This window comes from Pristis pectinata, chromosome 6 (genome assembly GCF_009764475.1).
Source record: "Pristis pectinata isolate sPriPec2 chromosome 6, sPriPec2.1.pri, whole genome shotgun sequence".
Taxonomy (NCBI): Eukaryota; Metazoa; Chordata; class Chondrichthyes; order Rhinopristiformes; family Pristidae; genus Pristis; species Pristis pectinata.
Window position 1 is genome coordinate 88,732,726 of NC_067410.1, and position 18,573 is coordinate 88,751,298.

At 40.3% G+C, this 18,573-nt stretch overlaps 1 protein-coding gene across 1 annotated transcript in view; it reads right to left on the reverse strand.

Moving 5' to 3' along the window:
* Positions 1-5,763, reverse strand: part of LOC127571696 (endothelin-converting enzyme-like 1) — an 81,022-nt gene extending 75,259 nt beyond the window's left edge. Inside the window, exon 1 of the mRNA XM_052018303.1 lies at positions 4,802-5,763. Within this exon, the coding sequence (XP_051874263.1) occupies positions 4,802-5,569 (768 nt within the window). The 5' untranslated portion in view covers positions 5,570-5,763. The remainder of the gene's footprint in view (positions 1-4,801) is intronic.
* Between the last annotated feature and the right edge of the window lie 12,810 nt (positions 5,764-18,573).

The window sequence follows — 18,573 nt, forward strand, 5'->3', positions numbered from 1 at the left end:
GTGTAGATTGGTTTTCAAGGATTTTGCTCTTGGTGATCCACTGACCTCAAGTGACTCCAAGAATTTTGCTGAGACAGTGAAAGAGAAAATATTCACTTTCTGTTCCTGCTTGGAGTACGTGATACAGCTTTCACAGTTGTAAGGAAAATACTTACAATGCAAGTCTGATAACCTTCATGTTCAGGGTTATGCAATTTGTTGTGGTAAGACAGAGGCTTTGTCAGATTTCATCTCCAGATCAACTGTGTTGATTAGAGTTGAAGTGAGATAGTAGAAATTTTCTGGGGTTTCATTATTCTGGATGACATATCTTGGTGCATGTGTCAGAGCTTTAATTCATTATGAAATATTTGTTTATATAAATTTATAATCAGTTACCCTCATGAGTAAATGTAAATGGTTCCACAGGACTACTTTGACAAAGACCGGGGTGTCCCCTGATCAAAATCCCTCAAAATGCCACTCAAACAGATTATTATTGTATCACTATTTGTGGGAGCTTGTGTGCATTGCCACATTTCCCAAATTATAATCTTTGTGTTCAGGGTTAGCAGATTGTTGTAGTAAGGCAGATGTTATAGTTCAAAATCACATCAGACTGAGGAGGGGCTATGCACAAAATGCTGGAAGAACTCAGTGGGTCAGGCAGCATCTATGGAGGGAAATGGACAGTCAACATTTCAGGTCAAGACCATTAATCAGGACTGGAAAGAAAGGTGGAGACAGCCAGTATAAAAGCCAGTCTGCAGTTTGCAAATGACACAAAGGTTGGTGGTGTTGTGGATAGTGTAGAGGATTGTCGAAGATTGCAGAGGGACATTGATAGGATGCAGAGCTGGGCTGAGAAGTGGCAGATGGAATTCAATCTGGAGAAGTGTGAGGTAGTACACTTTGGAAGGACAAACTTCAAGGCAGAGTACAAAGTTAATGGCAGGATCCTGGGTAGTGTGGAGGAGCAGAGGGATCTGGGGGTTCATATCCACAGATCCCTGAAAGTTGCCTCACAGGTGGATAGGGTAGTTAAGAAAGCTTATGGGATGTTAGCATTCATAAGTCATGGGATCGAGTTTAGGAGCTGCGAGGTAATGATGCAGCTCTACAAAACTCTGGTTAGACCACACTTAGGGTACTGTGTCCAGTTCTGGTCACCTCATTATAGGAAGGATGTGGAAGCATTGGAAAGGGTGCAGAGGAGATTTACCAGGATGCTGCCTGGTTTAGAGAGTATGCATTATGAGGAAAGACTAAGGGAGCTAGGGCTTTACTCTTTGGAGAGGAGGAGGATGAGAGGAGACATGATAGAGTTATACAAAATATTAAGAGGAATAGATAGAGTAGACAGCCAGCGCCTCTTTCCCAGGGCATCAATGCTCAATACAAGAGGGCATGGCTTTAAAGTAATGGGTGGGAAGTTCAAAAGAGATATCAGAGGAAGGTTTTTTACCCAGAGAGTGGTTGGTGCATGGAATGCGCTGCCTGGGACGGGTGGAGGCAGGTACATTGGTCAAATTCAAGACATTGCCAGATAAGCATATGGAGGAATTTAAAATAGAGGGATATGGGGGAGGTAGAGGTTAGATAGTCTTAGGCGAGGTTTAAAGGTCGGCACAACATTGTGGACCGAAGGGCCTGTATTGTGCTGTACTGTTCTGTGGTTCTATGATAAAAAGTGGGGGGGGGGGGGGGTGGAAGGAGTGGAGCAAGAGCTGGCAGGTGATAGGTGGATCCAGGTGAGGGGGGTGATAGGGAGAGTGGGAATGATGTAAGAAGCTGGGAGGTGATAGGTGGAAGTGACAAAGGGCTGAAGAATATTGAATCTGATAGGAGAGGACAGTGGACCATGGAATAAAGGGAAGGAGGTGGGGAGGGGACCCAGTGGGAGAAATGTGTGGATGATGGGCAAATGGAGAGGGCAAGGGTGCAGAAAGGGATAGGGTGATGGGGGCTGGTGGGATCAGGAAGAGGGAAGGGACAGAGGGGAGTGGTTACCGGAAGTTAGAGAAATCAATGTTGATGCCACAGGGTTGGAGACGACAAAGGCGGAATATGAGGTGTTGTTCCTCCAATCTGCATCTAGCCTTAACTCGGCAGTGGAGGAGGCCATGGACAGACATGTCAGCGTGGGAATGGGAAGTGGAATTACAATGGCTGGCCACTGGGAGATCCTGGCTGGTATGGCAGATGGAGTGAAGGTGCTCAACAGCATCTGCAGTCTCTTGTGTCTCCAAACTGAGGAGGAGGGAAGGATATCATAGAGGAAACTGCGAGATGGCATGGGGGTAGAGGAGGAGTTATGGAAAATATATTGGGGGTATGTTGGCAGTATGAGCAGAGTGATTCAGTTGCTGAGGAAGTTACAGGTTTGTTTAGTGGGCCATTCCTGTCTCTCACACAGAGAGCGTTAAGAGGAAAATAAGTGCAACTCCCTTCATGGTCTTCAGACATCCCAAAAACATTTCATTGCCAAGCTCTTGAGGATGCCCTGAGATTATGAAAAGTGCTGAATAAATACCAATTATTCTGGTTTTCTTTTGCTTTAAATTTGTTCAAAACAATCTATCTTATTCCTGAATTTTTTTTCTACAAATTTTCTAAAGGCAAATTACATTTTGGCTTCAAAGTCTTTCTGGTCCTTGGATGGTACCTGCATTGTTCATGGTCTGTGGACATTGATGGCAAAGCCAACACTTATTGTCTATCACTAATTGCCCTTCTGGGCCATTTAAGAGGGCAGTTAAGAGCCAGCCACATTGGTGTGTATGGAGTCACATGGAGACCAAACAGGGTAAGAGTAGCAAATTTGCCTCCTTGTGATCCAGGTGGAATTTTATGACAATCTGACAACTTCACAGTCACCATTCCTGATTGTAGCTTTTTATTCTAAAATGTATTTGGTTACTTGCATTTAATTTAGTAGTTGCCATGGTGGAATTCAAACTCTTCTTTCCAAATTTATAATCCAGCCTTGACTGTACTTCATGCCAAGACATGGTTGATTCAGACGCTCCTACGTGAGTAACTCACAACTAGTGAATGCAACAGATTTAATACCAAAAGCATTTCAATGTGCTTTTCCGTTTACCTCATACTTTTATTTTTCTGATTCATTTTCCTGCTTACTTTTCAGACTTCAGTATATTTTATCTCTGCATTAGAGTGCTCACATGATGCAGTTAAAAAGTGCCCCAGCAGATTCAGTTAACAGTAACAGTTATAAACTATTTTTAAAGGTTTACCTTCTTCAAATGGCCACATGAAACTTCAATTTTTTTATGAGATAGGAATAAACAATAAATAGTGGAAAAGGCTGTGGTGGTTAGGAAAAAATATTATGAGATGTTTGAGCTTGTGTTGCATCGGGTATGACTCTGATGGCTTCTGGAGAGATTTTTTTCTCTTAGTCTGGGTGATGTACAACTAAAGGAAGACATGTTAGTTTGAGGGAAAGAGATTGAAGTCAGTTGCGGGAAAGGATGCAGTACTGAGATGGAAACCTGGCAGAATGAAAATGGTGTTTCTACAAGATGTTCCAGGCAGGACAGACCAGAGTTACACAGGATCCAGGACAAGAGGCAAATGATTTGTTTCAGAGGGTGACTATATCAGGGTCATAAAAGGCCATAAAGGAAATGGTTGCTCTGCAACAACAAGGCATCTGAGGAAAGATTAATAAGCAGGTCTCTGGACAGGACAGAATTGTTGATGTGATCAAGTGAAAGACTATTTTCTCCACAGCATTTGTACCTGGAAGAGTTGGTAGCATTCAACACAAAGAAGCAAGGAGTTGCCACAGGTGGAGAGCAATTTTAATTTCGGTCAAAGGAAAAGGCCAGCTTGTGTGACAATTGAGGAAGATGAGTATTTCACCTGCAATTGGAGATGAATAACTTCGGATACTGCCAATAAAAATATTACATCACAAATATCACTCCATAACAGGCAGAGTAATTTAATTCACAGCAAAATGCCTCAGCTGGTATTCTGTTGGACAGAAAAGATCACCCTATGTCTGTGATGTGATTTGCCACTGCTAAAAGCAGAAGGAAAGAAATAGTACACAAATCATAAATCCGATTTTTGTTTACTTTTTAACTCTGTACTCATTCCACAAAAATCTATGTTATGTCGTTTGTGAATTACTATTTTGCTACACTGTTACAAAAAAAATTAATTCCGTCCACGTGCAATGACACTGCTGTATCACACAGAGTGGGGCAGGGAGCTGTCACTGCTCATACCTAATGATGCTCTCAGGGCAGGTCTCCTGCACCATGAATCACCGACATGATAAAGGTATATATTGGTCTCTAAGTAACTTCTCCTCAGATTCCCACAGTCCGTATTAAAATTTAAATGGTGAGATAAAGTTAAGTGGTCATGAAGGCAGCAATTTCTAATGGACCATAATTAACCGATTTCAGTGCATTTTGTTCTTAGACTGCAATCAAGTGCTTCACGGTGCTGAACACACTATGAATGGACTATTTTCGAGCCTTTGCCATTTCGTATTGTCTGTTTAACTATCCCGCACACTCTACAATGATGGACTTTTGCCCCAACCAAGGAATTCGTCAATAAGTCGAGCACCGAGACATCATGAAACCTATGTGTGTATTTATTAAGCTAAACCTTTGGATATCAGTTATTAAATCACGGTTCAGGAAAAAAAATATGGGCGTGGGTCGTGCAATTAATTACGTTATATATTTCATATTTATTGATCCTATAAGGGCGGGAAAAGCCAGCCGGCCCAGAATACACACCCTTTCTATTGTCTTTATCCAAACTTCGGAAGACTTACTCTGATCACATTCCGTGAAGAATTTTTATCGTCCACGTTCACGTTCAAAGAGAAGAACGCCGCTGAGCTGTACACCTCTTGCGTTTTGTACAAAAGTTCACCAAAACTCCACCTCGTCCTCTTCCAGGTCCCAATGATATCCCAGCCGCCGCAGTCCTCAATAATCTCCAGCATGGGTTTAGCTCCGAGCCGATCTATCTCCCTCATATTGATGCACGACCTGTAAAACTGCTTGACCTTCCTCTCGGCAGAGCTCCTGTGATGTCTCTTCACTGGCTGTAGCAGGAGCCGTTGAAGTTTTGCTTCATTCTGCTCGGCAATGGTAGTGACTGTCCCATAGCTGAGTTTATCCTCCGGAATACCGTGCCTCCTCAGCCATCCTCCGCACGAGAAGGTGTAGAAATCTTTGCAGGGGTCAATGGTTGGGTCAATATTACTTGCAATCAGCCTGGCCGCCTTGGTGAAGGACTTCTTGCGGTTGCAGTCCTCCCGGCAGAGGCTCTCTTGTCCGGATGCGATGTACTTGAGGACCAACATGCTGGCTAGTATGATGCAGAGTCCCGTGGCAAAGACTAAACCCGAAAGCAGGCAGATCTCCCGCCTGCTCCATCGCGATTCACGCTTTCTACTTCTGCTATTTTTGTCATGCTTCCGAGAACTGAGGTGCAGGTTTAAACCATTGTGCAGAGTCCCAGAGCTAAATTTATTAACGTACTTAACTTCTTGAAACTCGTCGTAATGAGCTGTCAGAGAATAAGTCTTCTCCATAGTTTTCCAGAAACTACATCAATAACGTCTTGCTCGACCGAGTCAGGAAACAGAGAAGAACTGATTTGTCCTAACACCACATCGCTTTTCCTTTAGCAGCGTGGCTGTACCCGCAGTGTAGCTTCACCAGGCTAAAGGAATGAATCCAGGTGGTTCACGAGCTGAGCTGGGCTGGGCTGGACTGAACTGGCAGTACCTGCAAGAGCTCTCTGCAGCCCTGTTAAGTACTGATCGCAATGATTGACAGCCCTTCACTGATTTCAACCAGCAGCCCATTTCCCCGGACTCCACGTCAGAAAAAAAGGCAACATCATCGCCCATACAGGAACAAGACGAGATTGAATTGCACACGTTTAAAGTGCGAGCCAGGCACTTCACATATTAGATGTTCAATGTTAGCGGCCTCATACCGCCTTTTAAAAAAAATATAAACTCCCTCCGGCACCTCTTTAAATTTGAGAGTAACCTGACGAGAGGGGAAAATGCTATCTTACAATTTGAAAGAATTGATTACGTTTTTGATTGACGTATGCGCAAAATATTTTAGAAAATACTTCCAAGTTTTTTTCCATTCAGCAAAGGTAACTTCAAGTTAGACGTCGGCAATGGGGTTCTCAGGTAGAATTCTCTTCACATTGACCCAAGTGGGATATTGTGCATCAGCAAAATATGCTTGGGTGACCATTCCACGTCGCATTACAAGGTGGTTACAATTAATGTACCCGCCCTGTCTGCTCGATGGCAGAAATAATACGCCGTTAAGACTACCGTCATTACCAACAAATGGCAAAACCTACGGTATTTATATGTAGAATATATCTGCCACTTCTGGACTATTTCATAGAAAATTCTGAATATTAACAGTGTAGTAGATACATAAAATAGAAAACTTTACTGCTTCAAGCTACCCATTGTTTTGGAGACATTTAGTTGAAAAGCAATCTGTAGCTGTAATTATGAAAATGGCATGCATTATTCATAAAGCCCATGATTGTAGCAGCGTTAATTGTTTCTGGTTAATTGACTATTCCTTGATTTAAGAGAGACCACCACCAGTGATCCAAATGGACGGGTTATCATTAACTGCTATGAATAACAGGTTACAGCTAGCAACGTTTTGCGAATGAAAATAGGTTTTCGACTAAGCCTTGATAACAGTGGGTAAACATGTAGAGAAACGACGGGCTACCAAAGGGCAAACATGTATTTACAATTCACATAAATCGTGCTTTGGAGACTTATCCTGGTTTTAGAAGCATGACTCTCTTGGATCTGGGGTCCTCCCTCAAACAAAGAGAGATGTCACGATGACGTCATTGCTGTTGCTGACCAACGACTGAAGTCACATGTGTGAACCAAGTTCACCTCTTGTTATTGTGTGTAACGTAAAGGCAAGTGATTGGAGTCACTGAGGTACAAAGGTGGGCAAGATCGTGGCCTTTTCAGCAGTAGGTAAAAACAAGCTGGTGCTGAGGTTATCTGGTTTCGGATTCGATCTCCCAATGAGAATCGATCACTGTGTGCCAATAAGATAATTAATAAGAGATAAGTAAACAATACTTAACTTTTTATTGCAATAATGCTAAAATTACAATTTGCTGTTCAGGGAAATAAGAAAATATTGCTCGCCACATTGTTAACTTCAGGAGTTTCAAGAATTTATCCCTCAAGGAACCCCTCTACAGCCCAACGATGGAGCAAAGGATTCATTTGAAAACTGCCCCAGGACTTTTCCATTTCGCGCAGAGTACTACATAACTAAATGTTTCCAGAAATCCAACAGCAGGTGGCAAAATCACTTCTCGGCACTAATAATTAACAGTGATTTTCCTTTAGTCGCTGCGCTCACTTTAGGATGTAAGCTTTACTTGGAAGACTGAAAATAATGAGAGAGAGTTTCTGTGCACTCAAAGGGTGGTCCCTCAGCCTCCATGAAGTGCCGGAAGATTGTGTTAGAGGATTACAGAGACAAATGTGTTTGCGCTCAGTTCAAATCGCTTTAATGGCAAAAGGCTTTTACTTTCAAAATTATTATTTACTAACTCTAATTGAATCAAACTCAATTGCCCTGAAACATAATTTGAATTGCAAATGACTGCGGGTCTCTGGCTATACATTCTTCATTTAGTGGCAAGTAGTGCTTTTCTTTTAAATCTTTCCATAAATAATTATAATAATATTAAAGCTACTCAGCCATGAAACAACAAAAACAAAGTTGTTTTAAAATGTGACAAATATATTTCAAGCTGCTCAATGCAATCATAGATCAAATGAAATAATTGCAAGCGTTGAGTGGTGCGGCAGGGGATGTTTCACAAGTGCAGTTCCTCTGAGCATTGTATACTTAAGGTGTAAACCCGAGAGCAGTGTTCGGAACAATAACATGAAGCTTTTCGCCAACAGAACCAGCGCACCCACCAGAGAAACCGACGGAACCAGACACAAATGCAGTCTTAATTATCCAGTTAAGTCAGTGTGAGGACTATATAGTTCCATAGAACCAAACGTACTCGACACATGGAAAGCTGAACGCATGGATGGATGGACAGACCAAAGGTTTAATGGACTAAGGGAGGGTTTTGATTCAACTCTGGAAACAATGTTTTGACACGTTTGGTTGAGAGCATCACAGGGTAGATGTTAGCTTGTTCCAGTGGAGGATACTTGTTGAAATGTCCAACTTCCATCTACAAAGAAGGCGCGTAAAATATATATCACCGAGTCCGTGCATCTTCCAGTCAATGACACTTCCCCGGGGTGAGAGTGCAAAGTAGTTTTTGTATATTCAGAACCAATTTACTTTGCAGGAAGAATCATTAATGGCTGTGATAATTAGGGGAGTTGCCCCGGTTTTAGATGGGGGTGGGGGAAGCGAAATTCAATTTATCTCTCAAGATTTAATTTGAGAACTGGAACTGTGCTGGAGTAGAGGACATTCTTTAGGCGTGGAAAGTTGGTATTCCTCTAAAGGTGACGGAGAAGCTGACCAGAAGTACTACATTTATATCAGAGCACGAGGAACAGGAGTAGACAGTCCGAATAAACCATGTAACTGCCTGGGGAAGTTAAAGCCCGGGCTAATTTAGTTTTCTTTTCTTCTGTGTGGTTTGGGGTCTATTTATGAATGGATCCCGCGAGACGCGACTGCATTTACTGAGCAGAGAGAGGTCATAAACTGACCCAAGCAAAGAAACAAAATACCCGTGGGCATTGTAATAGAGCAGCCGACTGCCAGAGGAGTATTAGTTGGAATACATTTTATCCATTATTTTAATAAGCATTAAATTTAATGGATCATGTCGGCCAATACGTTTACATGAATTGTATTACATTTGGAATAGATCACACACACATTTCAACGGAGAAAGTAAATAATTTTGCTAAGTGCCTCCACACATTTAAGTGGGGGAATGCAAGACTGCTTCAATCCAGTCAAAAATAAAATGAATAAAATGCCAGAAAACCTATTTTGAATCAACTGTTTATAATGGAGCCAAGCCTAGTGGTGACAATAAGCTGTACAGAGGGGCTTGTAGCTTTATGTTCAATCATTTAAACTATTCCTATGGATTTGGTTGGCTATTTACATTTTCTCACACTGTTTAATGATGAACAGTGAAACTGTTTTAACAATCACCCTTTCACTACTCTTCCTTTGCAGTTGCAAGATTAAGCAAAACTTTCAGTCTCATTGTTTGTTGTCCACCTGAGAGCAGTCGTTCGGTCACGGCAAATGATGTCTGGAAAGGTTGGTCCGAGACCAGCACGGAGAATGGGAGAATGGAAGTGTGTGGAGATACCTTAACTGGACAGAAAGGATGGTCGTTTGTCACTAGGTAACCTGTAGTCACTGGGTAATCAATTCTCATCACAACTGAAACCACACGACCAAGGCCCTGCCTAAACTTCAAACCACACAGAGAAGGTTTGGACAAGACGGGCAAAATTGCTAAAGAGTAATATATATGCATTAATTGCAATTATGTGCAAAGGAGGCATATTTATTTCTAGGAAAAAAACAACTTGAACTCCATAAATTAAAACAGAAACAAATGGAAATACTCAGTAGATCAAGCAGCATTTGTGGAGGAAGATTAATGTTTCATTAGTAGTCTGAAAAGTTAGAAATCAATCATGTGTTAGGTGGCAGAGAAAGGGGAGAGGTGGAGAAAACAAAGTGAATGTCTGTGGTAGGGCAGAGGGAATGAAGATTGACAGAAGTGACATTGATGCTGGCTGAGACAGAGGCGGTAACCGTGGGGATGGTCCAGAATGACAATCTGGAGGAGATGAATAAGAATAGAGAGAGAAAAAAATGCTGGAACAGTGAAATTAAAAAAATCACTGCAGTTCCTGGAAACTTAAAGTACACATGATCGTTGAGAATACTCGGGAGATCAGGCAGCATGTATGCAGAGAGAAGGATGGAGTTAATGATTCACAGACTGATTACCTTTCATCAGAACTGACCAATTGTGATACAAAGTGGAAAGGCTGGTTCTCTGAAATACAACATTGAGTGCTCAGGGTTGTAAAATGCCTGGTCAAAAGCTGACAGGCTTGTCCTTGAGCTAACAGTGTATTAGAATTGACCACCACTACGGTATCCTTCAGTCTCTCCTTGTCTCCACTCTATCAATAGATCTAATCATCTCTCCTCCTTCTCTGCAATTTAAAACATGTCTGTTTTCTGAATGTTCTCACTTCTGATGTAAAGTCATCAACCTGCAACTGCAACATAAACTGTTTCTCTTTTCACAAATTCAGTTTTATCTGCATTTTCCATTTTTATTTCAGTGTTACACCTGTTGCAGCTTTTTTGCTTTGTGATTGAAGTACATAAATACTTCTAATATTTTTATGAAAGCATTTAAGTCCTGCTGTTAACTCATGCCTGTGGAGTCCCTGTCCTTGGTAACTAGCATTATTTTCCAAGATCTACTCTTCTTTGTTCCAGTCCAGGGATGTGATTGGTTTGGTTTGTGGAATCTGCTGCAGAAACAGGTGAGTGTGGGGTTTGGGATTGAGGGGGCAGTAGCAGAGCCATGAGCTGCTGGGAGGGAGGCAGTAACCATGAGAGAGTCGGAGAAGGAGCCAGACTGGCAGAAGCAGGAGCAGGTCAGAGGGTCCGGCAAAACTGGGAATTTCCACAACATCGCAACTTAGATCAGGCTTTACACACTACTGGAATCAGAATCAGAATCAGAATCAGGTCTATTATCACTGACTTATATGTCATGAAATTTGTTGTTTTGCGGCAGCAGTACAGTGCAAAGACATAAAATTACTATAAATTACAAAATAAATAAAAAGTGCAAAAAAATAACAAGGTAATGTTCATGGGTTTCATGGACAATCTTTTTGGTGGAGGGGAAAAAGCTGTTCCTAAATCATTGAGTATGGGTCTTCAGGCTCCTGTACCTCCTCCCCAATGGTGATAACGAGCATGTCCCGGGTCGTGAGTGTCCTTAGTGATGGGTGACTCCTTCTTGAGTCATCGCCTCTTGAAGATGTCCTCGATGGTGGAAGAGTTGTGCCCATGATGGAGCTGGCTGAGTCTGCAACCCTCTGCAGTCTCTTGTGATCCTGTGCATTGGAGCCTTCATACACTTCTAGATAATCCCTTCTACTGAAAGGTGCACAAAATAAAGCCACCAGAATCTTATGGTCAATGATGCAGTTCAGGTCCTGAGATGTTCATTGGATGCAAGAGCCCTAAAGCAAAGTGAGTTACTGGTCACAGAATCCCTAAAGCATAGTGGTGAACACTGGTTACACAAGCCTTAAGACATTGCAACAGGAGGTAGTAGAGATGCCCCTTCTTAGAATGGGTATCTGCATTATTTAGGTACTTGTCTAGACGCAAATCATTTTGTAAAAAGTAAACAATATTTTCACTGGGTACCATGGGAATACCTGCAATATTCGGAATTTTAGCAGCTGATCGTTAGAGAGACAAATGCCTTAGTTAGGGAATGCATTGTAATTAGCAGTATCACTACCACCTTATCATGTATTTCCTGTGTGAGAGATTAGACATTGCTAAATACAAATGGCATATGTATCTGTCTTGTTCCATTATGCATATCCATCATGAATGAGTTTGTCCTCAAAGAGGACATACAGATGTCAGCAAATGGCATCAATCACAGCTACACCATGAGTACTTTAACAGCATTCATAAAAATAGATAGGTAATCCATTTTTGCAATTTATTGCTTGTGTTCCAACTGTTGTATGAGTCGCGCACACTTACTCTTAAGAAGAGATCCAACAGCATATTTAAAATGCATCATAAAATGCTCCCTCTTAAAAGAGAATGGAAATCAAATTTTCCAACTGAATGGAGTAAGTGGTAAACAAAATGCTTAATGATTTGGATGACTGATAAAGCTCATACATCACACATGAATTGGCAAATTTGACATGGATAACTTTTGAATCATATTAAGATTATGATTATGTAAATGTAAGAATTTGAAGACATATTCCATTGATTAGAGCTATTTTATATATTAAATAATGAAAGTTTTAAGGAATTGTTACAATTTTACAATGTCAAATACAGGACTTAAAAGACAAAAAAAAAATCAATTTTTCTTATATCCCTCAGCAAAGGAAATCAAAACTTTACAGTGACCATGGTTGTTTTACATATTTGAGATTGGATCAGATAAAATACTCTCAAAAATATTTACAAGTTTGGATCCAACATTACATTTTAATCAATAAATTTAAATTTAAAATCCATATGGGGTTGTTAATTTGAAATGCGATGTGCCTCTTAGATATGTCCCTTGTAGGGTCTTATATAAGATAGAGCTCTGCAGCTTTAATTTGAGCAGTCACTGAACATAAAAGCATGACGAAAGGTCAATATTTGAGTCAGACAGGCACTTAGGAACGAATAACTAACCACCATTACTCTGACAACTGCATTTTTTCCACAGATGATTGAATCAAGCTAATTAAAACGAGTGATTTCCTCTGAGAACCAGTAGGACATTAGAAAAGCTGCCACTTATCAGATTTATTTTCAGGTAAATGATTCAGATGGTGTTTAGTGCTTCTACATTAGCAGGTTACACTCTGCTACATCTTTACAGCATCGCTATGCAGTGTCCATTTATCCTAACAATTGCTAACTTGTTATGACAGCCTTGCTGTATTCCAATGTACCAGTTTAAAAGCATGACCCATACAGTGAAACTGGTATCACTAAAAAATTCATAGTGCATTCCCAATCATTATGAGCAAGCTTACTGTATTTAGTATCCAGTGAGATTCCTTCACGAGTCTTATAATCATTGACTGAAAAATGAAGGCATTACTGATTTGAGTATCTTGATACAGAAAAACTCATTAATATGCACTCTTAATGTCTGAAATTTAAGAGAATTAAACTAGTGGACTTGGTGATCAAGGGATTACAAATATTTCATGCTTCTCCTCCTTGCCTCAGCTTGGAAAGCCAATGGCCAATGATTGATCCACTATCTATAAGTTTCTGCACATTTCTAAAGATATCCAAGAGACATCTGTATGGGACTGACTGCACTTAAATTGCCACATTGCAGATCATCCAATGAGCACACAAAATAAACTGCAAGATTAAATGTGGAAGGTTTTTACAGTCAGGCTATGACAGACAAATAAAGGAAAGATAGTTCATTCCAATATCATATTTTGGTACCAGATGCAAATAAAATATTAAAGGAGTATTTGCCATTGTAATACACATTCTGACAATCAGTATGTGTATGTCAAGTAAAACAGGAAATGTTAGTGTACATCAGAATAAGCCAGTCAATATCTGTAGAAAGAAAAGATTAGTTAATATTATCAGTAGATTTATGTGGAAATGAAAATAAATAAACAACTGTGTTAGGAAACAAGAGAAAAGGATCAACAGATTACAGAAAAGAAATTATTGGTTTGAAGAATCTGTGGCAGTTTAAAATTAATTCAGGAAATTATTAGAAAACATTACTTTAGCACGATGTTGAAAAGGTTCTAAAAACGTGTAGCTGAGTTGGTTACGGTCCATGCCAAGGAAAAGCAAGTGCTCAAGTAAATGAAAGCAAAGCCTGAAAATACTTGGTTGAAATTAAATCTGAAATGATGGCAAGATGCTGTGGATACATCTAAACTGGAAACTCAACTCTCCCCACCTTCTGACAATTATTTATAAATCATTTAACTCATAACCTGTTTCCTTTAATTACAGTCCCTAGTGTTTTCTTATTCCATTCAGTTTTTAATCCCAATTATTCCAATAAACTCAGTTTTCTTTTAGTCTTCGGTATATTATATATTACCACCATTTATTTTGGTGTTTAGAAATGTGTCTTATTTTAACATTTTATAGGAGTAAGAGAATTGTTTAGGACTGTCACCTTTTTAAAGGGTTTTTTGATTGCAGACATGAACAAAAGACCATGGAATAAGAAAAGTGCATTTTATGGATCTGGCGTGTTCCCTCAATTTTACCCTGATTTTCTTTCCTGAAAATGGACCAAGGAACTCCTGGATTGATGTCTGAATCTAAACAGCCCACCATTAACAGCTGAAAAAGTCTCATCACATGGAAAATATTCTTCAAAACTGATGAAGGTTAATTGAGGTCCACAGATGCCATTTGACCTGATAAGTATCTCCAGCAATTTCTGTGTTTTTAAGATTTCCACCACCTGTGTTTTTTTTTTGCTTTTCTCTTTACAAATATTGACTTCAGAGTCAGAATCAGAAACAGATTCATTATCACTGACATATGTCGTGAAATTTGTTGCTTTGCAGCAGCAGTACAGTGCAAGATATAAAGACATAAAAATTACTATAAGTTACAAAAATAAATAAATAGTGCAAAAGAGGAATAATGAGGCTCATGGACTGTTCAGAAATCTGATGGCGGAGAAGCAGAAGCTGCTCCTGAATTGTTGAGTGTGGGTCTTCAGGCTCCTGTACCTCCTCCCTGATGGTGGTAACGTAAAGAGGGCATGTCCCGGTGGTGAGGGTCCTTAATGATGGATGCCGCCTGCTTGAGGCACCGCCTCTTGAAGTTGTTTGGGACAAAAAATAACGTGGATAATATATTGTGTGCAGTTCCTGTCAATGCTTAGTGACGTTGCTTCTGGTGCTTGCAAGCAGGAGGCCATTCAGCCCCTCATATTCATGGTGGCTGATGAAGAATTTCTGAGAATAATCCCCCTTTCCCATTCTTAGTCTCCTGGGTTACAACACATCACATCTGTTTGATAATATGTTCACAGAATGTCAACATCAATAGCAAGGCCAGCATTTATTGTTCATTGCTAACTGTCTCCTGAACTGAATGGCTCAACTAGCATTTCCAAAGGTAGTTAAGAATCAACCACAATGCAAACTTGATGCATAACAGCCAAATTAGAGCCAATACTCAAGTACTGGGTGTTTTTAAGAGCTGTGGGGCTGATTATTATGTAAAATTGACGATAAATCATGATCAATGGCTTGTGTCATAGCAGAACCTATTACTGAGCATCATATGTACCCAGAAAAAAAACCACTATGATGCTGGAGGAACTCAGCAGGCCAGGCAGCATCCATGGAGAAAAGCAGGCAGTCAATGTTTCAGTACAGGACCCTTCTTCAGTACTGAAGATAGGAAAAGGAGAAACCCAATACTTAGGAGGGAAAAGCAGACAGTGATAGGTGGACAAGAGAGAGGAGGCGGGGTGGGCACAAGGTGGTGATAAGTAGATGCAGGTAAGTGATAGTGACAGGCAGGTGTGGGGGAGGAAGGGAGAGCAGAATCACCAGGGGATGGGTCAAAGGTAAGGAGGAAAAAGCAGGGTAGAAAAAAGAGAGATAGTGTAGAAAAGCCCAGGCATGGTTGGTGTGTGTGTGTGTGTGTGTGTGTGTGTGTGTGTGTGTGTGTGTTTGTGGGGATTACCTAAAGTGGGAGAATTCAATATTCACGCCGTCAGGCTGCAGGGTTCCAAGACACAAAGTGAGGTGCTGTTCCTCCAGTTTGCGCTTGCACCCAGAATATTCAGGAATGAAGTTGATAATCATGCAATCATCATTTATCTCTCCCCTGTGTAAGAGATTCTTGTATATTCAACTAACACACACAATTCCGAATTTACCTTCAGTACCTCAGTCACATGTAATTTATTTTGCTTTTGTTTAACTAAAAAAAAAGCAATTGTCTCACTATTTGCAGATATTTTCCCTTCACAGTGGGTATTAATTAAACTGGAAAAAGAATTTCTCTTAACTATATGATAACCCAAAATGAAGAGGGATTTTCACTGAGCCAATAATGAAATGATTTTTCTGACAATAATTAAGTACCTGGGAAGGAGAGTTGCTGTTGCTGTGTTGAACTTCCTAAAATGTATACAGTTCCTCCCCAGGTTACGACAGGGTTCTGTTCCTGAGAACTGTTTGTAATCCAAACAGTTCATACATCAGAAATGCAGCTGCCCGGCAATATATTTAAATAAAAACATAGGCCAACTAAGGGCAACATGTAGTTAACCCAGGGTGTTCAACTCAACCATTCGGATTTCTCTGCAAGATAAAATGATATAAGATAAGATATCTTTATTAGTCACATGTACATCGAAACACACAGTGAAATGCATCTTTTTGCGTAGTGTGTTCTGGGGGCAGCCTGCAAGTGTTGCCACGCTTCCGGCGCCAACATAGCCTGCCCACAACTTCCCAACCTGTATGTCTTTGGAATGTGGGAGGAAACTGGAGCACCCGGAGGAAACCCATGCAGACACAGGGAGAACATACAAACTCCTTACAGACAATGGTGGGAATTGAACCCGGGTTGCAGGCGCTGTAAAGCATTACGCTAACTGCTACACTACCATATCTACCCACAAACCGAGTTTGCCGCAAACCGAGTTCCCACATGGCAGAAGATGCCTGCAGCCCTGCAGCAGCTGGCAGATCCATCCTGGTGGCTTCCCAAATGCTCGTTCACATGTATGGGCTGTACATAAGTCAAGTGTTTGTAACCTGGGTGGAACTGTAATGGAAATGATTTCAAATGAAAACAATGACCCAAAATTTGAGGTGAAACTCTCAGGGCTCAGCAATGTAAAATCTGAATGAAACTTGTGGTGGTTGCACACTTGAGGTTAAAAGCAGAAATCTGGAAGCAGCTGCTCGTAATACTGTTCACATCTGAAAGGTGCACTGGTTCAGTCTTTCCAGATGCACTCAATACAGAATCAATGATTAAAAGTGAATTGCAAATTTTTACATATCATTCTCACTTTAAGGATATTTAAATATTAAAGCATTTTGAATGTGTAACTGGATTTTAGCTGCTGAACATCCCTGGTGGTCCTGAAAAAATAATTTTGCTTGTATGGATCATGATTCTCTCAGAAATAACATGAAAATTCTTGTATTTTTAAAACAACAAAAAGTAAATTCATATTCTGCATCCACTTACTTTCTGCTTATCCCAAATCATGGTTCTTCTTGCAATACATTTGGGCACTGCCTCATTCTCATGGATCTCGGATCCTTGGGCCTATCTACCATTTCCTTGGGCTCACCCAGAGGTATGGTAATATTGCAGTAATATGTGGTTATGGTCCTTGAATATTAGTTAACTTACCATAGAAGCACTATTCTTTTATGAATGTCAAAATTAATTGGTTTATCCTTATGACTTGGGTCCAGTCACAATACATTAGGATTTGGTGGTTAGTGTGCCAATCATTTATTCTAATTAAACACTTCTGGTTCAAACAGACAAAATTCTCACTTTCCCAGATCTGATGAAAAGTCTTCAACCTGAAAAATTAACACTTTTTCCTCTTTCCACAGATTCTGCTGAGTGTCTCTAGCTTTTTCTGTTTTTATTTCAGATTTCTAGCATCTGCACTTTTTTGTCTTTTGAACTGAAAAAGCCATTATGCATCATTTTAGCTAATTAGCTAGATGACAACATTTTTAATAAGGCTTGCACTGTGAACCAGAAAGTGCCTGTTTGTATACTTCATTCAGTATCAAAATGGCTATAGAAAACAAAATAAAAAAGAAAGAAAAACAGATTATGGGAGACAAGAGACAAAGTAATAGTTCCAAAAATAATTTAAACATTGCCCAATCCAAATCAGAATTCTGCATCTAGTATTGCAACAAACTCCTCTATGCCTTTCTGTGTTTCTGTTGTAACTAAAGATACTTTCTCGCTGTTGTTGGAGCCAAGAGCCTTTTTAATCAATGCTCATCAAGCATGCTTGAAATCAACAGATTATATGCATATTTCCTATGCCTAGCTGTACACTTGTCATTGAGCACAAATCCCTTAATTGGTAGAGGAAAATAAATCATGTTCATCTGTAGAGGTTGAAACAACTGATAACTTTGAAAGGTTTCAAACATTTTCTATGAGCTCAATTGCATCCAGCCTAATTCAGCACAACTATATTCCATTTAGTGGAGACACAAGAGACTGCAGATGCTGGAATAAGGAGCAACATATTGATGTTGCTCCATATTCCATTCAGTGTCTGCATTTGAATAACAACCATGGTATATAAATCATCTGTAATACAGATTTCAAAATAAGTCACACACTATGTGTTTTACTGAATGTGGTTTGAGTCCTTCTTTAACAATGCATGTACAATGTGGGCAGGCATGGTAGTGTAATGGTTAGCGTAATGCTTTACAGCGCCAGCAACCCAGGTTTAATTCCAGCCACTGTCTGTAAGGAGTTTGTACATTCTCCCCGTGTCTGCGTGGGTTTCTTCCGGGTGCTCCGGTTTCCTCTCACATTCCAAAGACGTACAGATTAGAAAGTTGTGGGCATGCTATGTTGGCACTGGAAATGTGGCAACACTTGCGGGCTGCCCCCAGAATATTCCACGCAAAAAAGATATATTTCATTGTTTGTTTTGATGCACATGTGACTAATAAATAAATCTTATCTTACCTTATCTTACCTTATGTAGAAATAAGAGCAGGAGTGAGCCATCAGCTCCACAAGC